Genomic DNA, 27,180 nt, shown 5'->3' with positions numbered 1-27,180 from the left:
CCATTCATGCTGTCGTTGCGCGTCAACATTGCTCGGCAACATGCCACACGGGCAGCCGTGTGGTCGTCCGTCAGCATTCGTGGCACCCACCTGGATGACACTTTTCGCATTTTCAGGTCGTCATGCAGGATTGTGTGCACAGAACTCACAGAAATGCCAACTCTGGAGGCGATCCCCCAAAACAATTCTTTCCACTTTCTCGATCATGTAGTCAGACCGGCTTGTGTGAGCCCGAGGTTGTTTCGGTTTGTTGTCACACGATGGTCTGCCTTCATTAAACTGTCGCACCCACGAACGCACTTTCGACACATCCATAACTCCATCACCACATGTCTCCTTCAACTGTCGATGAATTTCAATTGGTTTCACACCACGCAAATTCAGAAAACGAATGATTGCACGCTGTTCAAGTAAGGAAAACGTCGCCATTTTAAGTATTTACAACAGTTCTCATTCTCGCCGCTGGCGGTAAAATTCCATCTGCCATACGGTGCTGCCATCTCTGGGACGTATTGACAATGAACGCGGCCTCATTTTAAAACAATGCGCATGTTTCTATCTCTTTCCAGTCCGGAGAAAAAAAATCGGAGGCCTTAGAACTTGAATGCACGTCGTAACACCATTAAGCGCCTAGCTGTAATTTCACTGTCCTTCTACCTCTTCCCGTTTTCGAGATACTCGTTCGCAGGCCCTATGTAATAATAACCTGCCCTTTGTCAAAGTCGATTACCTCAATGGATTTACCGATGTGTAGCCCAGATCTTCGCTATGGTGATCCTCCGTCCCTGTCTGCTCCGCTTATCCCTCTTTCTAATAGCTGGGTTATTCCCCCCCCCCCCCCTCCCAAGCGTCTAGTCTTTACAGTTTGTTTTTATAATCGCAGTTCTTAGGGGCACTTAAACATTCCTGTTAAAGATAAAATTCTCTCACCTTTAGTGCTCTCTCCATATTCCACCCTACACACCAGTACTTTTATACACAATAAATACAAGCACTTACCTAGAGCAGGCATTGCCTGCAGGGGAAACAGCGACTGTTGAAATTAAGTTTTTCAGGACAGCCACAAGTTGCACTTAGTATGTTTTATTGACTGGTTTCGCTCTTTAATTTAACAAATAACTGCTGTACTCTAGACTGTAAATACCAGAGTTTATAATGATGCTCTTGTTAAATTAAAGAACGAAATTGGTCTATAAAACATACTAAGCGCGACTTGTGGCTGTCATGAGGGGGTCACAAGGAGAGGGGTCCCAACGCCAACCAACCGCCATGGCTTTGACGCTAACATCAGGAGACCGAACCGCAACGAACGCTATCCGCTTCGCTGGCTCCAATTTCCCGTCCATACACACTAAGCAGATCGCTGCCAATGAAACTGTTGGCTGTCGTTCGTTGGCCTTCATTGGCGTACGGTGAACGCGCCTTTGGAGTAGAATAGAACTTCACACCCGATATCCTTAATTATTTGTTGGATATATGCCAATCTCAAGCATCCCGTACAGTCCGTACGCATTACAGCTCCATCAAGTGCCATAGAAGTCATTCCCTAGTGCTCAAACACACGTCGTATCATCCTATACCTTCTTCCTGTCGGCGTGTTCCATATATTACTCTCTTCGTAGATTCTGCGAAGAAACGCCTCATCTCTTATCTCAACAGTCCACTTAATTTTCAACATACTTCCACAGCACCACATTAGAGATGCTTCGATTCCTATCCCACTTCCTGAGAATCCATGACTCACTACCAAAAGTACATCCGCAGAAACTTATTTCTCACATTAAAACCGATACTTGATACTGATGTACTTCTTTTGGCCAGATATATCCTGTCTGACTGTGCAAGACTGCTTTTTATGTTCAAAAAATGTTCAGATGGGTGTGAAATACTAATGGACCAAACTGCTAAGGTCATCGGTCCCTAGACTTACACACTACTTAAACTCACTTAAACTAACCTATGCTAAGAACAACACACACACCCATTCCCGAGGGAGGACTCGAACCCCCGGCGGGAGGGGCCGCGCAGTCCGTGACATGGCGCCTCTAACCGCACGGCCACTGCGCGCGGCGCTTTTTATGTAGTCCTTACTTCGTCCGTCGTATGTTGCTTCTTCCAAAGTAGCAGAATTCCTATACTTCGTGTACTTAGTCGTTTCAGTTTTGATGTTAAGTTTATCATTAATCTCACTTCTGCTACTTCTCATTAATTTCGTCTCTGTTTGATTTATTCTCAATCCTTATTCTGTGCTCCTTAGACTGTTCATTCAGTATATCATGGTAATTCTTACTAACTTTCATTAAGAATGCTGTTTCATAATCCTATCGCTGAAATCCTTTCACTCTGAATTTTAATCCCACTCATGAGTCTTTGATTATATAGCTTCAACAATAAGAGAGAGCTGGCTCTCCTATCTTACTAGTTATGATCCTGTAAGTGGTTTGCCATTACCGTGAACTGATATCCAGCCTTTTGCCGGGGGATGTACATTTTAATGCTGACTTCGAAAGGTAGTGCAACTCTGCATTTTCACACCAACAAAACATGTCCCCCATGTAAAAGTAACGTAAAAAAGAATATAAATCTTAAGCTAAGGAGTCACACGAATTTTCATTAGCCGCGAAACATTTGTCGATCGTTGTTCTTGTTGTCTTCTGTCCGAAGACTGGTTTGTTGCAGCTCACTGCGCTAGCCTATATTGGGCAAGCCTCTTCATCTCTGTATAACAGGTACAACCTTACATCCATTTGAACTTGCTTACTGTATTGGAGCCCTGGTCTCCCTCTGTAATTTTTAACCACCACCACCAACAACACACTCTCCTCCATTACTAAACTGACGATTCCTTGATGATTCAGATTATGCGCTATCATCCCAGCTCTTCGTTTAGTCAGTTTGTACCATAAATTTATTTTTTCCCACTTAGAGTCAGTACCTCCTCATGAGTTGTTGTTCTGGTCTTCAATCCGAAGACTAGTTTGATGCAGCTGTCCATGCTCCTCTGTGCTGTGCTAGCCTCTTCATCTCCGAGTAAATACTGCAAACTACATGTTTCTAAATCTGCTTACTGCATTCATCCCTTGGTCTCCCTCTACGATTTTTGCCCTCCACGCTTCCCAACAGTAATAAATCGGTGATGCCTTATGCCTCAGAATCAGTCGTGCAGACCGATCCCTTCTTCTAGTCAGATTGTACCACAAATGTCTTCTCTCTCCAGTGCTGTTCAGCACCTCCTCATTAGTTACGTGATCTACCCACCTAACATTCAGCATTCTTCTGAAGCACCACATCACAAAAGTTTCTATTCTCTTCTTGTCTAAACTGATAATCGTTCATGTTTCACTTCTGTACATGGCTACACTCCATACAAATACTTTCAGAAAAGACTTTCTAACACTTAAATCTATACTCGATGTTAACAAATTCCTCTCTTCAGAAAAGCTTTTCTTGCCATAGATAGTCTACATTTTATACACACTCTACTACGACCATCATCAGTTATTTTGCTGTCCAAATAGCAAAACTGATCTATTACTTTTAGTGTCTCGTTTCCTAATCTAATTGCCTCGGCATCACCTGACATCGTATTATCCTCGTTTTGCTTTTTTTTATGTTCATCTCATGTGCTTCCTAGATACTCTCCATTCGCTTCAACTACTCTTCCAAATCCTTTGCTGTCCTTGGCAGAACTGTTATTGGTTCTTAAAACTGCTGAAAAGTAAATGTTGAACAGCATTGCGACAAAGGACTTAACGCCCTACAAATTCTGGTTGTGTATTTTGTTGCCTCATTTGTATGGATTCTGGTCTCTCTTCCCCTTCTCTCAGGGAAGTCAACAGGAATTTTCACGTCCTCCAAGGGCAGGTGTCGGAGAAGTTGCGCCGCAAAGGCGGCAGTAATCACACAGTTAACAGCCATTTTAAACTGTAATTACTGTGTAATTGGAGGAAAATATCAGCAAAGCCCCGGATGCAACTTGTTCTCCCCCTGGGGAGTGTCACCCCTGCGCGCCGAGCTCCACCCCGCGTCGTGTCGTGACAGGTCCTTAAACGGCGACATTTCAAATTAAAATCGCCGGCTCTCCAGGCTTTGGCACGCCCTTTTTTTAATCACAAAGGTGTCAAGCTACTTGTTAGCGCGAGATGAAACTTTGGGCTGAGACGCCGGCTGGCAACCGGCGCGCTCTGGCCGGCGTCGACGCCGATTGTTCATTAAAAAAGTTTTATGAGCCCCGCCGACGCTAAGCGGTCGCGACGCCTTCACCAGCAGATGCTGCGCGGTGGTCGCGCTCACGAAAACGAAACTTCTCGCGCCACGTGTCGCCATCTGGCGCCTCAGAAGATATTTCTGCTTTTCGTACCAAGTGTAAAGAACACTTGTCCTGATACTTCTTTGATCGTCGACTTGTCTTCACGAACTTAATGAAGGGATGCAAGACATGTGAGGGAAAGAAGAGGTGAGCTGATATCGATAGTGCTTTGATTTCGTTATTTTAATATACAGTGCAGTGTACCCCTCATCTTGAAAGTATTTTTCCATGGCGCGACATTTTTTGAGCAATCGTCTTGTTAGCGCGTCCATGAAGTAGCTAAACAATAAAAAGATAACGTCATAATCAAACTACTTGTTTTTATTACACAATTGACAACGGAAGTCGTTGAATCACTATTGCATCGTGTATTCCTACATTTCTCCGGGATCCGAATTGATCTTCCTTGAGGTATGTTTGTACCGGTTTTCCATTCTTCTGTAAAGAATTCGTGTCCGTATTTTGCAGCCGTGACTTATTAACTGACAGTTCTGTAATTTTCACATCTGTCAGCACCTGTTTTCCTTGGAATTGGAATTATTATATTCTTCTTGAATTCTAAGGGTATTTCGCCTGTCTGATACATCTTGCTCTCCAGATGGAAGAGTTTTCTCAAGGTTGGGCCTCCAAAGTTTATCAGTAGTTGTAACGGAATGTTGTCTACTCCCGGGGCCTTTTAGGTCCATCAGTGCTCTAACAAAATTTTCACGGTGTATCTTATCTCGTATCTCATCTTCAATTTCTACAATATTGCCCTCAGGTATATCTCCGTTGTATAGATCTTCTATATACTCCTTCCATCTTTCAGCTTTCCCTTGTTTGCGTAGGACTGGTTCTTCATCGGAGCTCTTGATATTCATTCACGTGGTTCTCTTTTCTCCAAAGATCTCTTTAATTTTCTGATTGGCGGTATCTATCTTTCCCCTAGCGATATATGATTCTGAATCTCTACATTTGTCCTCTAGTCATTCCTGCTCAGCCATTTTGCACTTCCTATCAATCTCATTTTTTAGGCGTTAGTATTCCCTTCCGCCTCCTCCATTTACTGTATTATTTTACCTTCAGATACACTGCTAGCATTGTGAAATTCACGACGGCAGTGCTGAACAACATGGACAACAACACTAGAAAAATCATTATCTTCTGCCATTGTTAGGCTTTGCCTATTACATCCACGTACAATGATGAGTCCAAATCGTTCTACCTGGTTTTGAGCCTCCCAATGTTTCTTCATCCTGTTGGTTAGTATTCGTATAGTACTCTCGGTAGGCTGTCAGCCTACATCTTGCTGATGTACTCGTTTCATTTCCTCCTGTACTCTCCTAGATTTATTTTTATTTTTTTCATTCAGATACACCAGTTCTACTTCTGCTTTCATTTCTGTATTTCCCTCTCTATGTTGCCTTGAGTATGCTGCCACATGTTTGATAAATCACCACACTAACTTAATCATGAGGCGATCTATCTCCATATATGAAATTGTTCCTAGAAGTTTCGCTACATGTTAACTATATAGACGAGTATGGAATCACTCTATCTACGCTATCTGATCCCTAGTATTTGGACATCACTATGTAAGCTAAACTGAGCACTAAATGTCACGAGAGGCGGACCCACGCGTATAAAAAACAGGCGGTGTTGTGTTGTCAGTAGAGAAGGAGTTAACTGCAGAATCGGCTGCGAGTTGGCGAAAGTTTATAATTAAATCAAATATTAGCGTAACTTCCTTTGCGCGCTTTGTAGTTTTTTAGTGGATACATGAGCGAGGACCAGATCCGGTCGTGGACAAGGAGTTCAGATATTAATTTGTTCTACATCTACGAGGGTAATCCCAAAAGTAAGGTCTCCTATTTTTTATAAGTAGATAGACCTGTTTATTTCTACAATGGTGTACATGAGTTTACAGCTTGAACATTTAGCTATTTTTCGACATAACCACCATTTTCTGTCGATGCATTTTTGTAGACGCTGTAGCAGATTTTGTATGCCCATGTCATACCAGCTTGCCGCCATGGTGTTCAGAAAGTTATGAACCTTTTCTTTCACCTCGTCGTCGGAGCTGAATCGCTTTCCTGCCAAATGTTCTTTTAACCTACAGAAGAAGTGATAGTCACTGGTTGAGCAGGTTCCATGCTGCAGAAAGGAGATTTCTCCGTAGTTTTAAAGGATGCACCAGTAAGATCGGTTGGGAAATAAAGACATTCGAAATGAATCACAATATCATTCAGTGCACAAGGAAATAGCGCCAAAGAGAAACAGATGGTGGGAACATGTAGATATAATTGATGAAAACAGCCTTTCAAAACAATTCTAGACTACAAAAATAGAGGTATAAGACAGAGTGAAAGACCACGGAGGAGATGGTTGGACTCTGTCGGGCAGATCAGCTGAAATCAGCTAATCTATGCAGGGAAAAGAAGACGGCGAAGTGTTATTACCAAGAACAATTTTTAGTACTACGATTATAATGCTGAAAACTAACTTATATTATGGAAACACGGGGCTGCTTACTGAAGTCCTGTCGCTCAAGTGCATGATAGATATAGGATATCCGGTTTCATCCGTCAGTAAGCATTTATCAGGCATCAAGTAATAGGACCTGCCGCCCGTGCGCTTTCCTTTTAGCCTCCTTCATCCGGCTTCGCAATTCCGTGAGGTCCGGTGATAGCAGTACGTCGCTTTTCCCCCTCTCCAAACACACACACACAGCCACATAAAAAAGCAAACACAGGAGGAGTAGGGAGCCTCTAATGGGACGCCTCGGTCAACACGGGCCTAGCCGATTTATCATCCAGGCCACCCCAGCGCGTCTCTGTGTACACAGCGGCCAGTGGCGCGGTTCGTTTGATCCACTCGGCAGACAATGGCGAAACGGCGTCACGTCAAATATTCAGCGCCACTTCTGCCCACCATCTGTCTTCCTGGCCAGCAGGCGACGTTTAGACGACAAGATCATGAGGTCCCCATGCCAAAGAAGAGGGCAACACGGCACACGGCGACTGACAGGTTTGTGCATGCGGCTGAACATACACTCTACTATGCCACAAGTATTGAAGATGATGTGTGCAAGACATTGACACAGCAGCACTGCTAGAACGAAAGAATAAAGCAGCTGTAGCGGGAAGAGGAAAGTAAATAGTAAATTTCATATAACCTTTTTAGAGCTTTCGTGATATCTATTCCTCACCTGCCCTCTCCCTTGTTTCTCAGTTCCACAAAACATGTACCTTGCTGCGATGGGGTGGCTTGAGTGACTTGCTGCACAGTAGAATGATAAGTAAAGGAACAAAATTTTGTTATAAACCAATGAGGATGTCGCTAAGTGTGGCACCTCCTCCGGCTACGCAAAGATGTCGTAACTGAATGTTAACACGGGAGGCCCGAAGTATAAACAAGCTAGGAGTTCGTTTCATCAGATTATGCGAGAGGGAAGCAAACAACTGATTCAGCACTCTGACAACAGTACAGAATAGAAGAACGCTGTACTGCTAAATGTAGTAACTACTATTATAGATGTAATAATTACCCTCTCAGGATGCAGACTTCGCATAAAGGATTCATTAGAGCAGCTGAGAACGCTGACAGGCTCAGAAAACGAGAGCACGTTCAGTCAGCAGTGCGTGAGGGATGACGTCATCGCCTGCTATACAACGTCCCTTCTCCCCAAGTTCATTCTCGGAGTTAGGCCATTCCATATACATTATGGATATCGAAGGAAGACCAGCTCTGTTAAGTTGCAGGATGCTCTGGTGAATTCAATAAGTGTCTACAAGCTGCCGCCAACTTGGGAGTCCACTGCTGCAAACCAACAGCCGTCCGGCCTTGTAGGTGGACAACTGATCTGCAAGCCGCGGTTCTGCCAGTCACAACACTGACGGACTAGGATGGAGCGGGGCCGATCTTCCGCGAATGAAGAACTGACATGCCCTTCTGTAAACTGTTAAACGTAGGCGCTGGGCACCTGTGCCGCCACTACTGGGATAGCACAAGCCTTACTGTCTATATGTTAGGACACCACTAACGCTATCCTTGGTGTTACTGCTGGGTCTTACGCCTACACGTCATGTCGACAACGACAACAAGGGCATGCTGATTTCTGGAGCCAATCCTAAACGCAGCTTCATCGAGAGCGGTGAGGCACAGAAGGACGTCCACAACCACACCATGTTGCGCATACACACAGCGGCCGCATCCTCCTGCGATGGGGTCGCAGCACTGGCCAGACGCAAAACATTGACCTGTGTCAACAAGTTCCTTGCAAGACACTTACATACCTCCCTGCTTTCAAGCAACGCGAACTTGGTGCGTCCGTTGCTAGGCAGCTTCAGGAAGGAGACGGAGTGATCGGAAAACTCTTGCTAATAAATGATTGTTAATTAAATAATGTCTCATTAACATACCGGTGTTCTAACGGATCTGTAACACACATACTTCGCGCTGCCACCTGATAACAACACAAATTCGGCCACTGTAGTAACAGGCTGGACAATACTGACACACTGAGGACAACTGCTCTACATTAGGCGAAAGGTCCTGACGACCTCTTGTGAAGAGGTATGGACGCACACAGAATAGGCTGTATTACAGACATGCCATGTCATTGTACTGCATCACTCTATTCCTGGGCAAAATACAAAATTTTCGAAAATAAAACCTAACTGGGAAGTGATTTCTGCCTTTTTAAGCGTCCCGGAGCAAGTGAACTTCTACAGAGCATGCCAGTATGTATCTACATCTAAATATTTACTACGCTAGCCACTGTTGGGTGCATGACAAAGTGTAATTTGTAACAGTATCAACATGTTTTTAAGAAATTACTGTCTTTAGTCAAACAGAACTACATTTTAAAAACTTTGTTATTAATACTATTATTATTATTATTATTATTATTATTATTATTATTATTAATATTACAAAAACGATCATGCAGCCACACAGTTCCAGGTGCAGGTTGCCCATCTAAAGGTTTCCAAAAAGCACGATTTGTTGCATTTCGTATAACTGTTGGACTAATTTAAAATTGCTGTCGTAATCCATTCATTAGGTGCGACACTCTTATGTTAGAGGTTCAACACAATCTTCTTTTTCTTGTGCCTTTCTCCGGTACAAGCGCATGGCCAACATGGTTATTTACGGCGTAGGCGTGCTTAAATTAAGGGTTGGCCGGGCGTCTTCCTGTCGCCTTTTCCTAAAATGCATACTAGAAAATGACAAGATTTTTAAATGTAAATAAATTTCCAGAAAGCGATTCTTCTTAAAGCGTGCTCGAGAGCTCTTCGAATAACTTTCCAAGAGAAGAACGTAATTAAAGTTTACAGGAGTTCGCTACGAGTGGTCTGCTGTCAAACCGTCAATTGAGAGCATCTATTACGAATGTAAATAGAAACTTCAAAACGACCACGTAATTTAAAAAATGCGGCGTTCATAGTGGGTGCAAGATGTAGAGGAAACAACTTCATAGCATGCTTTTTCGATGAACATCATCCCAAGACGTGTAAACCAACTGTAAAATAACAACAGTACCAAATTTTGTATACGAAATTCTCGTATATCACTTTCAATAATGAGAAAAATTGAGTAAATTCCGCATAGAGGCTCGACTCGACCCCACGACTCCCGATTTAGCACTGTGTAGTCTTTTCGCTGCGATAGTTGCTGCGTGGAAACTAGGCTGACGCACATGGCTCATGCAGCGCCCGATCTGCATCAAAAATGCTATTTTTCCAGGCTCCTGGAGCTCCCAGTTTTCTGGCCAAGCCCTGCTTATACCATAAATTTGGACGATATCGGCCATGGCGAGTACGAGCGGTCCGCTCGTGAAATAATCGCAGGAAAATAATTACTCAACTTGATTTTGATTGAATAAGCAGGCGTCGTTGAATCAACATACCGCTTCTTGTCTAGAGTTTGGTTATTCCATTGCTGCGATACTCATGTACATAACGACTCGTATTCAAATAAAGTAACTGCTTGTAAATGCTATGAAATAATTCATGATATGTCCCCGTTCACGAATGTAATGGGGACGTGAACTGAGGTGACAAAAGTCATGGGGAACCTCTTAATATCGTGTCGGACCTCCTATGCCCGGCATAGTGCAGCATCTTGACATGGCTAGCACTCAACAAGTCCATGGAGGTCGCCTGAAGACATATTGAGCCTTGCTGCCTCTGTATCCATTCATAATTGCGGAAGTGCTACCGGTGCAGGAGTTTGTGCCCCAATTGACCTCCCGATTGTCTCCAATAAATGCTCGAGGGGAATCATGTTGGGCGTTCTGGATCACCAAATCATTCGTTCAAATTGTCCAGACTGTTCGAACCAATCACGAACAGTGGTGCCACGGTGACATGTCTCATTATCATCCATGAAATTTCCATCGTTGTTTGGCTGCAAATGGTCTCCTAGTTGCTGAACATAACCATTTCCAGTTAATGATCTGTTCATTTGGACCAGAGGACCCAATCCATTCCATGTAAACACAGCCCACACCATTATGGAACGACCACCAGCTTGCACAGTGCCTTGTTGACAACTTGGGTCCGTGACTTCGTGGGGTTGCGCCATACTCGAACCCTACCGCTACCTCTCAGCAACTGAAATAACTGAAATCAAGACTCATCTGACCCGAGCGGTCTAAGGCGCTGCAGTCATGGACTGTGCGGCTGGTCCCGGTGGAGGTTCGAGTCCTCCCTCGGGCATGGGTGTGTGTGTGTGTGTTTGTCCTTAGGATAATTTAGGTTAAGTAGTGTGTAAGCTTAGGGACTGATGAGCTTAGCAGTTAAGTCCCATAAGATTTCACACACATTTGAACATTTTAACTCATCTGACCAGGCCATGGTTTTACAGTCGACTAGGGTCCAACCGATATGGCCACGAGCCCAGGAGAGGCGCTGCAGGCGATATCGTGCTGTTAGCAAAGGCACTCGCATCGGTCGTGTGCTGCCACAGTCCTTTAATGGCAAATTTCGCCGCACTGTCCTGACGGATACGTTCGGCGTATGTCCCACACTGGTTTCACGTAGAGTTGCTTGTCTATTGCCACTGACAACTCTAGCCAACGCCGCTGCTCTCGGTCGCTAAGTGGAGGTTGCCGGCCACTGCAAGCTAATGCCTGAAATATGGCATTCTCGTCACATTCTTGACACTGTGTACTCCGAATATTGAATTCCATGAAGATTTCTGGAACTGAATGTCCCATGCTTCTAGCTCCAGCTACCATTCCGCGTTCAAAGTCTGTTAATTCTCGTTGTGCGGCCATTTTCACGTCGGTAACCTTTTCACATGAATCACCTGAGTACAAGTGACAGCTGCGCCAATGCACTGGTCTTTTATAGCTAGTGTGCGCGACATTACCACCATCTGTATATGTGAATATCTCCCTTGACTTTCGTCACCTCAGTGTGTATGTAATTGTGCCCGATGAAGTAGTTCTACGTGAAAGAGAGGCTCGCTCCAGAATTTCGATGTGGACACGGCAGTCCACTTTGTGGCTCTCTAGCAAGAGTAGTGGAACGATAAGAGGCGGTGGACACAGCCTCCTAAGTAAGTCGACTCGCCGGCGGTCGGTGCTTGCTATGTGGCCCTCTCGGGCGATAACACTTAGCCGGCGCGTTCTGGATGATCCCCGGCGGTAATTTAGCGTGGCAAGGCCGGCAAGACGCCCTCGGGACGGGGAGGCGCTCTTTAGCATACAGATGAACAGTCCGCACCGGCGCCCGCTGCTAAGCATGACGGATGGCGACGCCTTATTAATTAAGCCGGACTCGCGGCTATAACGAGGATTACCTGCACCTCTCCCACCCCTGCTGTTCCGGGCTATATGGGTGATGCACGCTCACGGCGGCCCCCGTGCGTAAAATTTAATGTCCGGTCGCTGCGCGCCCATATGTCCAGCACGCCAAATTCGACAGCCTTCCCATGACCGCAAAACAAGCGCCTCTAGCACTCGGAAGGCCAAAAGTCATAATCTGCATGTGTTACTTCTACTGTGTACTGCTCTGTTTAGTCTTCTTATTGAGTGCTGCATGTGATGTAATTGTTTACTAGTCTTAATGTGTTTCTCTGGTGTTCCCGCAGATGTCTGCAATGTGTAGCTGGAGCCAGCCCAAACACATGCTCATTGCGTCTTTCATGCGACGCTCATTATCGACGGAAAGCGTCGATTTGTTTCCCGTTGCAAACGATTGGTATCCCACCGCAGTCCAGGGCGTTCCCGGACACGTCTTCCCTGGTCTTCGGGGATTACTTCAAAGTGGAACCCATCGCTGAAGACAGCTCTACTCCAGTCAATGATGTTCCAGGCCGAAGACTTGTCCGGAGACTCCGCGGACAGTGATGGGATACCAACTACACTTTCGCTTGCCCTACGGCCCGTCAACCAGAAGTCTAAGGTGTCACTTCTTTTCATAGCAGGATCGCTTTGTTTGTCATTCGCGGAGCCCTTACAGCACAGCGGTACGTCGGCGATATTCTGCATCCGTTTTGTTGCCCTTCATACTAAGTCATCCTGGGCTTACATTTCAGCATGATAATACCCGCCCGCAAACGGGGAGAGTTTCTACTGGTTGTCTTCGTGCTTGCCAAACCCTACGTTGGCTAGCAATGTCGCCAGATCTCTCCCCAGTTGAGAATGTTTGGAGCATTACGGACAGAGCCGTCCAACCACCTAGCCTCGGATTTTGACGCGCTAACGCCCCAGCTGGACAGAACATCTACAGATTCCCGTTCCATTCTGATAACTCCTTCGTGGTGCGTCTTTTTTTATCTTAGAGTATATTATACAATTGGTTACTGTGTCGCCTAAGTCGCAGCCACTGGCCACACACCGGTGTACCGCGGGTTGCCACCCTGCCCCTGAAGTCAGCAACCCAACCGCCGCAAAAAAACCTGCAGCAGCAAATTCATTGTTGAAAAAGAAAAGCCACCAACCGAAAAGGGAGTAGGCCAAACGCAGAAGAGTCACAAGGTTATGCCTGTGACCAAAGCTATGACGAGTACCAAAAAAGAAAGGAGGCTCTGTTTCCGTCATCTCTTTGATGAGTGACGATAGCATGAATAATGCCGATCTCTTTCGAGATCCTATTGCAATGACAGATCCAGTACATGTTGCTGGAGAAGATCATATCTTGGCTAAATTTCGAGAAGGAAAGAGCAATCCATACAGCTACAGATATGTCTGCACCATGGAACGCTTTCTGGAAAGTCGCCTACACGTTATATAAAGCCTGTACACATAAACAAAATAGTTTTTCAATTAAATTAAAAGTAAATATCGCATATTAATATGATTCATGTGATAGGGAAAGAGCCATTTCCCCATCTTGCTACTGGGCTGGGAATTATCAAACGAGGAATCTGTTTGTGCGGTGCTGTTGACGTTAATGAGAAAAAATATAAGATAGTGATTCTCTTTTCCGTAGCTCTTATTTTTGTATTAATTTAGATATGTTAAGTGTTATTTTAAACAGTTCTTACCCATAGCTGGGTGACTACATAGTATCAGAAATAGGAAAAATAAGTAACGACATTGCTATGGTTAACTCCGAAGTTCTTCTCACGCCATAAAGTTCCTAGAAACATCCCCCACAGAAGAATACCGGTGATACATATATGTGTCGTTTTGTGTGGCCTCTATCTCATTTTTAAGATTTAAGCCTTCTGTCTTCAATTTACACCACAATATTACTTGTGTATCATATTTTGCATGAACTGTATCGCATTTAAGAATTTCTGTCCAAAAAAATGATATATTTACAATTTTTCACAACAGCTATTCTATTACTTTCAACAAAAAAGGCGAATTTTGTGATTTTGTATCGTATTTAGGTTACCTTATCCTATGAAAATCCCGTGAGTAATGGGTGTTCTTTTTCTGCGCAGGTGTCGCTGTGTGACGAATACAGTCTTCCGGTGGACTTCGTCAACAAGCGGAGGCCCCACAGTTTTGGCGCCGGGCTTGCCAACTGGACCACTCCCAGTCCGGCAGGCGAACAGGTAGGCCTACAGCAGCGGCAATAGATTGCTTGCGGAACGGCTGCGCCAGCACGGGATAAGTGGGACTGAATTCCCGACATTATTCCAGAAAAAGAAATGAGTAGTAAAAGGACGAAGTTCATTCCGTGACGCACTGTCACACTGTTCAGTAATATTTAATATTGGTCTAGACCATGGCCGATCAAGGTACCGCTCTATGGTGCAGCGTGATTCCGCTCTTTGCTCCAGCTCGATCGCAATATTCTAATTAAACATGTTGAACATTTAATAAAGACACTTATTACAATAGCCTTAATACCAAACAGTTTTTCGAATTCAAGGAAACATTGCCAGTAAATAGAGAAGAACAAAATGAATGTAAATGCATACTAAACACGAAAGTTACTGGGTGATGGCAAACTGAAAGGCAGAATTAGGAAACTGAGTGACAAAGAAAATATACGAAATTAACCCACTTCGGTTTTCTATTGCCACTTTTTACTTTTCTTTGCATAAGAGCGTCAGTGTTGGGAATGACTGATTCAGCACAGCTCACTCTCGAAACATATTTCAGATCGTAATCTAATACGGTGCATCTCAGTCGCGTTTTTCACAGTTTCTCTAGGGAAAAGAACTGATCACAATTGTACGCTAAGCCGAACAGACTAAACATCCATGCTGCATGGTTATGAAGTTTGGTGTAACGCTTCTCGAACAAATGTTTATAATAGTGACTTAAAGTATTTCTGGTCTGATATTCTGAATCGCACTGAAGATCTATGATTTCCATTTGGAGAGGGTGGCTTACAGAATCGACGTCCAAATAGTACGGAGAAGCAAAACTTCCTTAAACTGTTTCCAGGCGCGAAATATCATTGAATTTTATTTCAAATTCAGTACTTAATTTTCTTACAAGATCTATACTCACCAAAATCTGCAGCAACGGTAACGTTTGTTAATGCTGACAGTTTCTGAAAGTAAGAGACGTTTCTAGCCTCCAGCCACCTGTCCCAGAGCGACAGTTTCATCTTGAATGCCATTATTTTGCCACAGAAGTGGATGATGAGACTATCCTTCCCTTGAAGTGACACATGCAAGTCCCAAACATGTCCTGCCGCATCAGTTAAAAAGTCTAAATCAGAAATGCATCAGTCATCCGACAGTTGAAGAACACTTTCTCCTTCAGTTCGACGAATAACGATATTTCTTGGCACAGTTCCATGAAGCGTTCCAGAACTTCAGCACGACTCAGCCAGCAAACTCCTCGGTGATAAGGTAAATCTCCATATGCATTACCGACATCGCCCAGGAACGCTTTGAACAAGCGATGATTGAATCCTTTTGCTCGAATAGAATTTTGACAGCCAAGTTCATAACATTATTCAGTTTTACGCTTTAGGAACACAAATGTCGTTGATAAATCAGGCAAAGTATAGGGATAACCAGGAAATCATGATTCTTCATTTTCTCTGGACACACCCTTCAAGTCAAGAGAGTAATCCAGAGACAAAGAAAATGCAACAATTCAGTGTCAACTGAGCTTCCAAATCTTCCGCTAATTCTTCAATTCGGCGCATTATAGTGGCTCGAGGAAGTGACGCGAGCTCTAGACTACGGAACCAGCTTTGGGCACAGCTCTTCCGCCGCTATTACAAGGCACTGTTTAATAAATTCATCTTCAGTAAATGCCTTCAAGTGCACAGCTAACTGCTAAGAAATTCTGTAGCTGATTCTCTGAGAAGAGTCTCTTCCAGGATGATCAACGCCCCCCCCCCCCCAAATATGTGAAATATTTTTATGAAATAATATCAGTAGCATCTACATCTACATTTATACTCCGAAAGCCACCCAACGGTGTGTGGCGGAGGGCACTTTACGTGCCACTGTCATTACCTCCCTTTCCTGTTCCAGTCGCGTATGGTTCGCGGGAAGAACAACTGCCGGAAAGCCTCCGTGCGCGCTCGAATCTCTCTAATTTTACATTCGTGATCTCCTCGGGAGGTATAAGTAGGGGGAAGCAATATATTCGATACCTCATCCAGAAACGCACCCTCTCGAAATCTGGACAGCAAGCTACACCGCGATGCAGAGCGCCTCTCATGCAGAGTCTGCCACTTGAGTTTGCTAAACATCTCCGTAACGCTATCATGCTTACCAGATAACCTTGTGACGAAACGTGCCGCTCTTCTTTGGATCCTCTCTATCTCCTCCGTCAACCCGATCTGGTACGGATCCCACACTGATGAGCAATACTCAAGTATAGGTCGAACGAGTGTTTTGTAAGCCACCTCCTTTGTTGACGTACTACATTTTCTAAGGACTCTCCCTATGAGTCTCAACCTGGCACCCGCCCTACTAACAATTAATTTTATATGAACATTCCACTTCAAATCATTCCATATGCATACTCCCAGGTATTTTACAGAAGTAACTGCTACCAGTGTTTGTTCTGCTATCATATAATCATACAATAAAGGATCCTTCTTTCTATGTATCCGCAATACATTACATTTGTCTATGTTAAGCGTCAGTTGACACTCCCTGCACCCAGTGCCTATCCGCTGCAGATCTTCCTGCAATTCGCTTCAATTTTCTAATGCTACAACTTCTCTCTATACTACAGCATCATCCGCGAAAAGCCGCATGGAACTTCCGACACTATCTACTAGGTCATTTATATATATTGTGAAAATCAATGGTCCCATAACACTCCCCTGTGGCACGCCAGAGGTTACTTTAACGTCTGTAGACGTCTCTCCATTGGGAACAACATGCTGTGTTCTGTTTGCTAAAAACTCTTCAATCCAGCCACACAGCTGGTCTGATATTCCGTAGGCTGTTACTTTGTTTTTCAGGCGACAGTGCGGAACTGTATCTAACGCCTTCCGGAAGTCAAGGAACATGGCATCTACCTGGGAGCCTGTATCTAATATTTTCTGGGTCTCAGGAACAAATGCTAGGCAATGCGACAGTTTGACCGAAACCGTTTCCCGATGCTAATCGTTATGCAGGCCGAAGAAGTGGAAATTTTTTGTCTCGCGAAATTATTGGCCACCGAGCTTGGCAGCAATTACGAATTCGTTGCGCAGAGCGGAATTAAAATCCGGCCCGGCGCGGCGCGGCGCACAGAATTATGCGGGCCTGTTCCCCCGTACAGCGTGCGGCGCGCTCGCTCGATTGCGGCCGCGCGGCGCGTCATGTGTTTTTTACGATGCGGCAGCGCTTAACACTGCGAGCTCGGGGAAAAAAAATAAGTGTGCGGAATTAAAAAATGAAAATAAAAATATTTTGAAAAATAAAGGGCGACGCCGGAGGCACGTGACGCGCGGTAATTATGTAGTTGGCTGCGAGAGCACGGTCCGGTGGTCGGGAAGCGATTAGGGGCGACGGCGCGGGATTAAGCAGAGCTTCTGCTGCCACTGGCCGGTCGATATACACGTCACGCAGTGCAGGCCCGGGGCTCGAATCTGCAGTCCCCACTGGCGCCGAATCAACTGCTGGCCGGCGCAAAGTAGCGGCAGTCTGACAAACCTCGCTGCGTCCGTAGCGCAGCAAACTGATGACGTCAGCTGTGAAATATTTTGGTGCGAACAACTAAGACTGATCTGTGTAGCAATCCGTACCTCAGTCGGTAAAAAAGGAACCTTACAGGAGCATTCTGTTGTTCGTCCGTCCGTCCGTCTGTCTATCTGTCCGATTTCTAAAAACCTCAGGAGCGAGTATCAAGTTCAACTTCATGTCACATAGCAAGATCTGCGGCCCCTTGTTAAGGTAACAATTTGAAGCTTCTCAGTTAATGAAATCAAAAGACACGCCGATTTACGTCCCTTACTTTGATACTCGCAAACTCATTCATCAAAACGTGCAGGGTACTTAATGTTCACACAGAATCATGAAATTTGGCGAGAATCAAGGTTTCACACTACAAGTAAATGAAAAATATCTAAAAAAGTTAAATTGTAATTATAGCACACAAAAAATACATTTATTGTCCTTTGTTTTTCCGATTTCAAACTTAACACTCACCTAAGAATACCATATATGGCGAACCTTTGCATTGCTAAATGAGCCTTGCCTTTCTCCACCCAGGGTTACTACACTACTGGCCATTAAAATTGCTACAACAAGAAGAAATGCAGATGATAAACGGGTGTTCATCGGACAAATATACTATACTAGAACTGGCATGTGATTACATTTTCACGCAGTTTGGGTGCATAGATCCTGAGAAATCAGTACCCAGAACAACCACCTCTGGCCGTAATAACGGCCTTGATACACCTGGGCATTGAGTCAAACAGATCTTGGATGCCGTGTACAGACACAGCTGCCCATGCAGCTTCAACACCATACCACAGTTCATCAAGAGTGGTGACTGCCGTATTGTGACGAGCCAATTGCTCGGCCACCATTGACCAGACGTTTTCAGTTGGTGAGAGATCTGGAGAATGTGCTGGCCAGGGCAGCAATCGAACATTTCCTGTATCCAGAAAGGCCCGTACAGGACCTGCAACATGCGGTCGTGCATTATCCTGCTGAAATATAGGGTTTCGCAGGGATCGAATGAAAGGTAGAGCCAGGGTTGTAACACATCTGAAATTTAACGTCCACTGTTCAAAGTGCCGTCAATGCGAACAAGAGGTAACCGAGACGTGTAACCAATGGCACCCCATACCATCACGCCGGGTGATACGCCAGTATGGCGATGACGAATACACGCTTCCAATGTGCGTTCACCGCGATGTCACCAAACACGGATGCGACCATCATGATGCTGTAAACATAACCTGGCTTCATCCGAAAAAATGACGTTTTGCCATTCGTGCACCAAGGTTTGTTGTTGAGTACACCATCTCAGGCGCTCTTGCCTGTGATGCAGCGTCAAGGCTAACCGCAGCCATGGTCTCCGAGCTGATAGTCCATGCTGCTGCAAACGTCGTCGAACTGTTCGTGCAGACGGTTGTTGTCTTTCAAACGTCCCCATCTGTGGACTCAGGGATCGAGACGTGGCTGCACGATCCGTTACAGCCATGCGGATAAGACTGCTAGTTATACGCGGCTGTTGGAATCCAGCACAGCGTTCCGTATTACCGTCCTGGACCCACCTATTCCATATTCTGCTAACAGTCATTGGATATCGGCCAACGCGAGCAGCAATGTCGCGATACGATAAACCGCAGTCGCGATAGGCTACAATTCGACCTTTGTCAAAGTCGGAAACGTGATGGTACGCATGTTTCCTCCTTACACGAGGCAGCACAACAACGTTTCACCAGGCAACGCCGGTCATCTGCTGTTTGTGTATGAGAAGTCGGTTGGAAACTTTCTTCATGTCAGCACGTTTTAGGTGTCGCCACCGGCGCCAACCTTGTGTGAATGCTCTGAAAAGCTAATCATTTGCATATCACAGCATCTTCTTCCTGTCGGTTAAATTTAGCGTCTGTAGCACGTCATCTTCGTGGAGTAGCAATTTTAATGGCTAGTAGTGTATGTATGGCATCCCTCCGCAATACTGAAGACCACTGTGTTAGACTAGTAGAAAACATTCCGAAAGTCTTGGAATTCCCGGAACCGATATCTTGCCAGTATCAATGTCGCTAACATGGAAAAATAGTCAATATTTTCGATTGCCGGTGTGAGTGAACTGTCTACATAGAGAATTAAGTTTATACGGAACTCTGAGTGCGATGCCTACTCGCAAATGATCTTTTTTTTTATTTGACTCAAATGAGGGTGAAACTTTATATATTGCACCAACTAAACGAGACAATTTTTCACCGTGTTTCACAAACTTAATTGTTACTGTTTAACATAGATTTCTGGCTATAAGCCAATTTTCTAATACAAAACAGATCGCAAAGATGAAGACGATGCAAAGGTGTACATATCAATTTCTTGACCTATCAGATCGAGACTTAAACTATAAAAGTTATCTCTGTAGGTAATTTCGACACATTACTAATATCTTATATATATCTTACAAATTCATTAGGAACCCATTTACGATAACTATGAGTAAATATACATGGAGCTGGAGCTATGTGCACGGGAATGGAACTCTGCGTCATTGTCTACTTACGAATGAAGCTACCAAGGCTCTTCTCCTATGCAGCGATTGTAACATTGGCTAGATGGGATGAATAACTTAACTGAGTTTGCTTAATAAGACTACCATATCTATTAATTGTTCGTGATTTTCTTTTAAGCAATGTTCGGCAAAGGATGAAACTGACCTCTTTAATCTCAAGCTTGTTTGGTGCTCCCTGAACTTGCTGCAGATTGACCTCCAAGTCTGTTCAATATAGCAACACTGACGTTCTTGGAAAATGATCTTACAGATCAACTTTTCATGATCTTGGGTTGTTTATCTTTTGAGTTGAAGAAACACCTGCCTAATGTCCATGAGACATAGGCAGCCCCTGAGAAATCCTTTGCCGTTAAAGTGTTGCTTATCTGATTTGAAACTTTACCTCTAAAGATGAACTACGCCATTAACTTTTCGGTGTGTCTAGAGTGAGAGTCCTACTGTAATGGACAGACTGGGAGGGCAATCTGTACTAGGCTAACAGTACATTACTGAAGTCGGAGATTAAATAAGCCAGATTCATCGTTCACTGAAGATTGATGATACGAAAACCAAAAACGTAATAGATGCAGAAATCCTGCACATAAGGAGTGCTGCAAAGCTCACTCAAAAATCTTAAAAATTCAGAGACGGATTTGTGTACCCCAAATTTACTATTGAATGAGCAAACTCAATCCAATTATTCACCTCTTTTAGACAGTGTTACAACCTCTGCAAAGGCGATAAACCTTGGTCCTTAATTTATTAATAGACAATGATGCGAATTCCCATTCCTATCCACAAAGCTCTATTCCATTTTATATTTATTCTGTTATTGTAAATGCTGTTCTAATGAACTTTGTAAAATATGTATGTGACTGTGCCAAAATTATTAACGGAGATAACTATTAAAGATTAAATAAAGGCTCGATAGTTTAAGAAGTTGACATACACTCCTGGAAATGGAAAAAAGAACACATTGACACCGGTGTGTCAGACCCACCATACTTGCTCCGGACACTGCGAGAGGGCTGTACAAGCAATGATCACACGCACGGCACAGCGGACACACCAGGAACCGCGGTGTTGGCCGTCGAATGGCGCTAGCTGCGCAGCATTTGTGCACCGCCGCCATCAGTGTCAGCCAGTTTTCCGTGGCATACGGAGCTCCATCGCAGTCTTTAACACTGGTAGCATGCCGCGACAGCGTGGACGTGAACCGTATGTGCAGTTGACGGACTTTGAGCGAGGGCGTATAGTGGGCATGCGGGAGGCCGGGTGGACGTACCGCCGAATTGCTCAACACGTGGGGCGTGAGGTCTCCACAGTACATCGATGTTGTCGCCAGTGGTCGGCGGAAGGTGCACGTGCCCGTCGACCTGGGACCGGACCGCAGCGACGCACGGATGCACGCCAAGACCGTAGGATCCTACGCAGTGCCGTAGGGGACCGCAACGCCAATGATGGTCGTATGCGTGTTTGGCGCCGTGCAGGTGAACGCCACAATCGGGACTGCATACGACCGAGGCACACAGGGCCAACACCCGGCATCATGGTGTGGGGAGCGATCTCCTACACTGGCCGTACACCACTGGTGATCGTCGAGGGGACACCGAATAGTGCACGGTACATCCAAACCGTCATCGAACCCATCGTTCTACCATTCCTAGACCGGCAAGGGAACTTGCTGTTCCAACAGGACAATGCACGTCCGCATGTATCCCGTGCCACCCAACGTGCTCTAGAAGGTGTAAGTCAACTACCCTGGCCAGCAAGATCTCCAGATCTGTCCCCCATTGAGCATGTTTGGGACTGGATGAAGCGTCGTCTCACGCGGTCTGCACGTCCAGCACGAACGCTGGTCCAACTGAGGCGCCAGGTGGAAATGGCATCGAAAGCCGTTCCACAGGACTACATCCAGCATCTCTACGATCGTCTCCATGGGAGAATAGCAGCCTGCATTGCTGCGAAAGGTGGATATACACTGTACTAGTGCCGACATTGTGCATGCTCTGTTGCCTGTGTCTATGTGCCTGTGGTTCTGTCAGTGTGATCATGTGATGTATCTGACCCCAGGAATGTGTCAATAAAGTTTCCCCTTCCTGGGACAATGAATTCACGGTGTTCTTATTTCAATTTCCAGGAGTGTATCTTCGTCTGATTTCCATCTTGGGGATCAGTTGTTTACTAGAAAATGAGCTTTTAAGTCCTTAACCTAGGTAACCCAATAATGAAATTTCTTCATTAACTGAATTTTCCGTCAGTGTTTGGTAGAACATGACACCCAGAGACCGTAACTTCAGCAAAACGCCCTTTTAAATGTGTTAACTCTGTTTTCATTTTGAACGCTGATTTGTGCGATTTTCATCATAGTGACTAAAAAACCGCAGTTCTACATTGAATTTTTCAGCCTTTGTTATAGAGATGCGTAATTGCTGAAATAAATGCCTTTTGCCGAAATTGTGATTATTATTAATTCCTCTATTGTTAAACAACAGTGCAGCTACAAAAAGAAGTAACAATGCGTGAGTGTTTTAATTACCGCTTGTGTTTACTTGGCTTACTTTCATATCATACATGCTTCAGATGAGTGTCGGAGCTAAAACGTGGTTTTATTGTTGTTCTAAATTTCTGTTTCTCTCAGTTTCCCTTGCGATGTCGTTGTGCAAGGCAGGTAGTAACAGGTTCAAACTCAGTTTTCCTTTACGCCTTAAATTGGAAAGTTCATATCCGACATATTTTTTTCTACTGATGTTAAAAATACTTCCGTGTTAAATATGTGAGCAGTCAGGGGACTACTAAAAGAAATGTTTCATTTCTCAGCAACTCAGTACAGTCAAACACAAAACTGCACTTTCCAAGGCTGGGGGGGGGAGATGACTTTTTGCTTCCAGCAGCAACTGTAACGTAAAGTCGAAAATCGCAATGCATTAGAATAATGTAAATTTTTGTTGATGCGGGAAATCCGTAGTAAAAACTACAGACTCATACATTAACACAGTTTCTGGACACGAATACGGCCGAATCAGTGTCCAGTGAGTAAGTATTTCGAAAATGCTACTTAGGTGAATATTACAATGCATTAATGAAATCATTAAAATGAGATAAAAATGAAAATATGTGGGTTTCAACCGAGAAGTGGACTGGTTCTAGGGGTCTTTATTTGCAGGGTCTTGGTTGAACCATTGGATCCTTTAGAAAATGAAACAATAAAAACATTTCTACTTACAAAAGAGTGTCTGGGAAAAGTTGTCATTTAATTTCTTTAGTGCGATAGGCCTATTTCGACAACAGGCTATTTACGAATAACAAACGACGGTACCCACCAATGAGATACGGAAGTCAAGAACTTTGACGTAAGTATCAAAAAAAATGGCTCTGAGCACTATGGGACTTAACTGCTGTGGTCATCAGTCCCCTAGAACTTAGAACTACTTAAACCTAACTAACCTAAGGACATCACACACATCCATGCCCGAAGTAGGATTCGAACCTGCGACCGTAGCAGCCCCGCGGTTCCGGACTGCGCGTCTAGAACCACTAGACCACCGCGGCCGGCGACGTAAGTATCCACATATACACACGCCATATAGCCATAACATGTAAATACAAAACATTTAAGCAAATAATGATAAAATTCTATGTCTTATTCACTGTAATATGCCTATCGCAATAAAGAAATTCAATCGAAGACTTATACATTACAAGACTTATATCACGCTGCTTGCCTAGAAGAACCCACTTACTGTGGCCTGAAGAAATTTAATACAGCTGTGTATTATTTTCACCTCAGAGGCTGTGTCATGCACGAAAAAGTCTAGAACAACTTTAAAAGTGCTATTTCCAAACATGCTTTACGTGACCTACGTAGCACAAAGTTTTCACGGGGTCTTGAAAGACTATTTTCCAATATTAAGAAGACTTTGGACCAGATATCTCGTAGCCCCTTCAGCTTATCATAACGAGACGAAGGACATGGATTTCAGCAGCAATTTACAACGCTTCAAATTTCCCCAGTATAACTAAGATGGTCACCGCGCTGGAAGCAATTGCAGCAGCAAAGAAACTTCTCGAATCTTCGGAACTGAGAATTGGCTTAACTTTCATTGCGGCCGAGTTCGATTTTCTGCCTCAAGTGACTGCCAGCTTCAAGAAACAGGGCAGCTTTGGTACCACTTCGTAACAAACCTCCTGTATATTCCCTCACACTGTGTTCACAAAGTTGTATTTCGCAATAAAACGTACCCTACGCTATCAGTTTACGTCTCATTGCCTTAGCACAAACGCTGCAAAGTCATCATTCACCCAGTTATGCTAAGCTGCCTTGCCAACAGTACGAGAGCGAATCACTACTAAATCGACAAAACTAATCTCTTCACAAAATCTCCTTCCCTCCGCTTACAGTTGAGTTATAGAAATTCTTCGATAATTAACGAGGTTTTCACAGTTGAATTTACACCACAGATTTACAAAAGATCTTACATTAATTAACTTAACTAAGTATTTAAGTGTAAGTCTGTCGAAGTCTTTGTTATGAATCGTGATACGCACTGCCGCCTATTTGTAGGTGGATGTAAACAAATTCACAGCTGGGCTGTTGACACGCGCATGTGCGTTCTGCCGTTCATGCATCTAGCATTTGGGCACACACACACAAATGAAGATTAGATTGTCTCGGCCACAGATAGCAAGGGAATCCATTCACACTCGCTTCTCCGACGTGATTCCTTGACAAGTTAGATGATGTGCATGGATATTATTTATACATAAGATACGAAAATGATGATATGTAGAGTGTTAACATCAGAAAGACCGCTTTTTTTCACGCTGATGTACTTACTTTAACTAAACTAGGAAACATAAAATTGTTTAATATGGAAATACATTTAACAATTGATGAAAAAATAAGATTCAATTCACTGTTCTAATCTAGCATTTATAACTAAAATTCAATTTAACATAAGGGAAAAAGGAAATAGCATTTGTTCATTTAATACTAAGCTGACATTCTGAGATGTTGATTCTTGTTGATTTCTAGTATTACCAGAAGGGTCATCTTTCTGCTTTTCTTAAAATAATGTAAAAATTCAATTTTACGTCACATGAGTTGTTTACTGTTAAAAGTTGGTAGGTAACGGTTGAATATTTCTTAATTTGTATTTCTCTGATGACCAGATAACCTATCTGCCACAGCTCTGTTTGACTGACCAACGCATGTTCTTTCCATAATGCTTGCACGTGGTTTAATACACACTACTGTGTGCCAATGAATGCAGTAAGTCTCTGATATTGAATAAAAAGTTTGATACGCTGTTGGTACTATAAAACGCAAGTATGTAGTTATGATATTTTAACTTTTTGCGAATTCAGCTGAAATTTTGCCGGCATATTGGATGATGCACTCAGTCTTTGTAACTTCCGACTGGTTCATATTACCCAGCGGACAGAAGTGGCATTTTCTTTCTTCTTAGTAAGAGTTCAGCAATCGTTGCGGTTGCTGAATGATGGCGTACCAGTCTCTTAGTAACCCACGACCAGGTGTTTGAGATGCGGAGAGATCTGGATAAAGTAAAGGTGAACGCAACACTCGAATTCTCTCTGTATCGAGATAGGCGAGGACAGCACAGGCAACAAGCGCTCTTGCATTATCTTCTTGAAGGACGTATTGGTGACCACGAAGACAGGACACAGACACCTATCTGTCCTCACACGTCAAAATGTTGGTTAAAATCATAACCTCAAAGGATGCCACAATAAGGATCGCAAAGTTGACAGGTCGTGTTGCAGCAGACGTCTTCACACAAACACCTGGATAACTGTCTTGCGCACCGAGCGAGGTGGCGCAGTGGTAGCACACTGGACTCTCATTCGGGAGGACGACGGGTCAATCCCGTCTCCAGCCATCCTGATTTAGGTTTTCCGTGATTTCCCTAAATCGTTTCAGGCAAATGCCGGGATGGTTCCTTTGAACGGGCATGGCCGATTTCCTTCCCAATCCTTCCCTAACCCGAGCTTGCGTTCCGTCTCTAATGACCTCGTTGTCGACGGGACGTTAAACACTAACCTAACCTAACTGTCTTGCTGCGAACAAGCCCATTTCGTGACTCAGACTCAGATTCAAAATACGTGACTTGGCTTTACAAGAGAGTGCTGAAGAGTAATGCCTACGAATTTTGTATCCGAAAACTCTTAAAGTTTTTAAACTAAAACAAACGTTATTAACATTCTACATCGTTATTCTTCATGTCCTCGTATTTGTATCTCAACATAGTCACCAACACCACGAACATAGTTCTCCCAACGAGAGACCAGTTTGTCGATACTGTCACTGTAGGAAGTCTGACTTTGTTGTCGGAGCCACAGCGTCAACATCTGCTTGTAACACTTCATCACTATGAAAGTGAACTACTGGTATTTCCTTCGCTTTCTTTGGAGGTCATAAATCAGTACGTTCCCGCTACTCTGAGTGTTGTTTTATCTCTGGCGTATTGTAGTGGACCAACGTTTCATCTGTGATCACAAAATTGCTCAAAAAATCTTCTTAGTTGCTCCGAAAACAGGCCGAACATTGTTCGCACACTTCCACTCTGATGCGTTTGTAATCCTGCGTTTATAGTCACAGCGTCAATCTAGAAAACCATTATCTCATATCCAGTTCCACTATCGAAATGTGATATGCTCACGCAGATTACATCCCTACGCCTCCAGGAATTTCTCACACTTTCAGTCGGTGATACTCCATGACCATTTTATGCAGTAAGATCTGGGATAGGGCAGTTCTTGGCCGACCACTACATCGATCATCATCTAAACCAGGGATCCCCAAACTATT

At 44.1% G+C, this 27,180-nt stretch overlaps 1 protein-coding gene across 1 annotated transcript in view; it reads left to right on the top strand.

The window, feature by feature from the left end:
* The first annotated feature begins 13,362 nt into the window (after nt 1–13,362).
* LOC126095649 (uncharacterized) overlaps nt 13,363–27,180 on the top strand; it is a 394,024-nt gene continuing 380,206 nt past the window's right edge. Inside the window, exons 1-2 of the mRNA XM_049910410.1 lie at nt 13,363–13,485; nt 14,192–14,305. Coding sequence (XP_049766367.1) covers nt 13,363–13,485; nt 14,192–14,305 — 237 coding nt within the window. The remainder of the gene's footprint in view (nt 13,486–14,191; nt 14,306–27,180) is intronic.

The sequence above is a fragment of the Schistocerca cancellata genome, chromosome 8 (assembly GCF_023864275.1).
Source record: "Schistocerca cancellata isolate TAMUIC-IGC-003103 chromosome 8, iqSchCanc2.1, whole genome shotgun sequence".
Lineage (NCBI taxonomy): Eukaryota > Metazoa > Arthropoda > Insecta > Orthoptera > Acrididae > Schistocerca > Schistocerca cancellata.
Note: the sequence above shows the minus strand (reverse complement) of the source record. Positions and strands in the feature narration are given on the sequence as shown.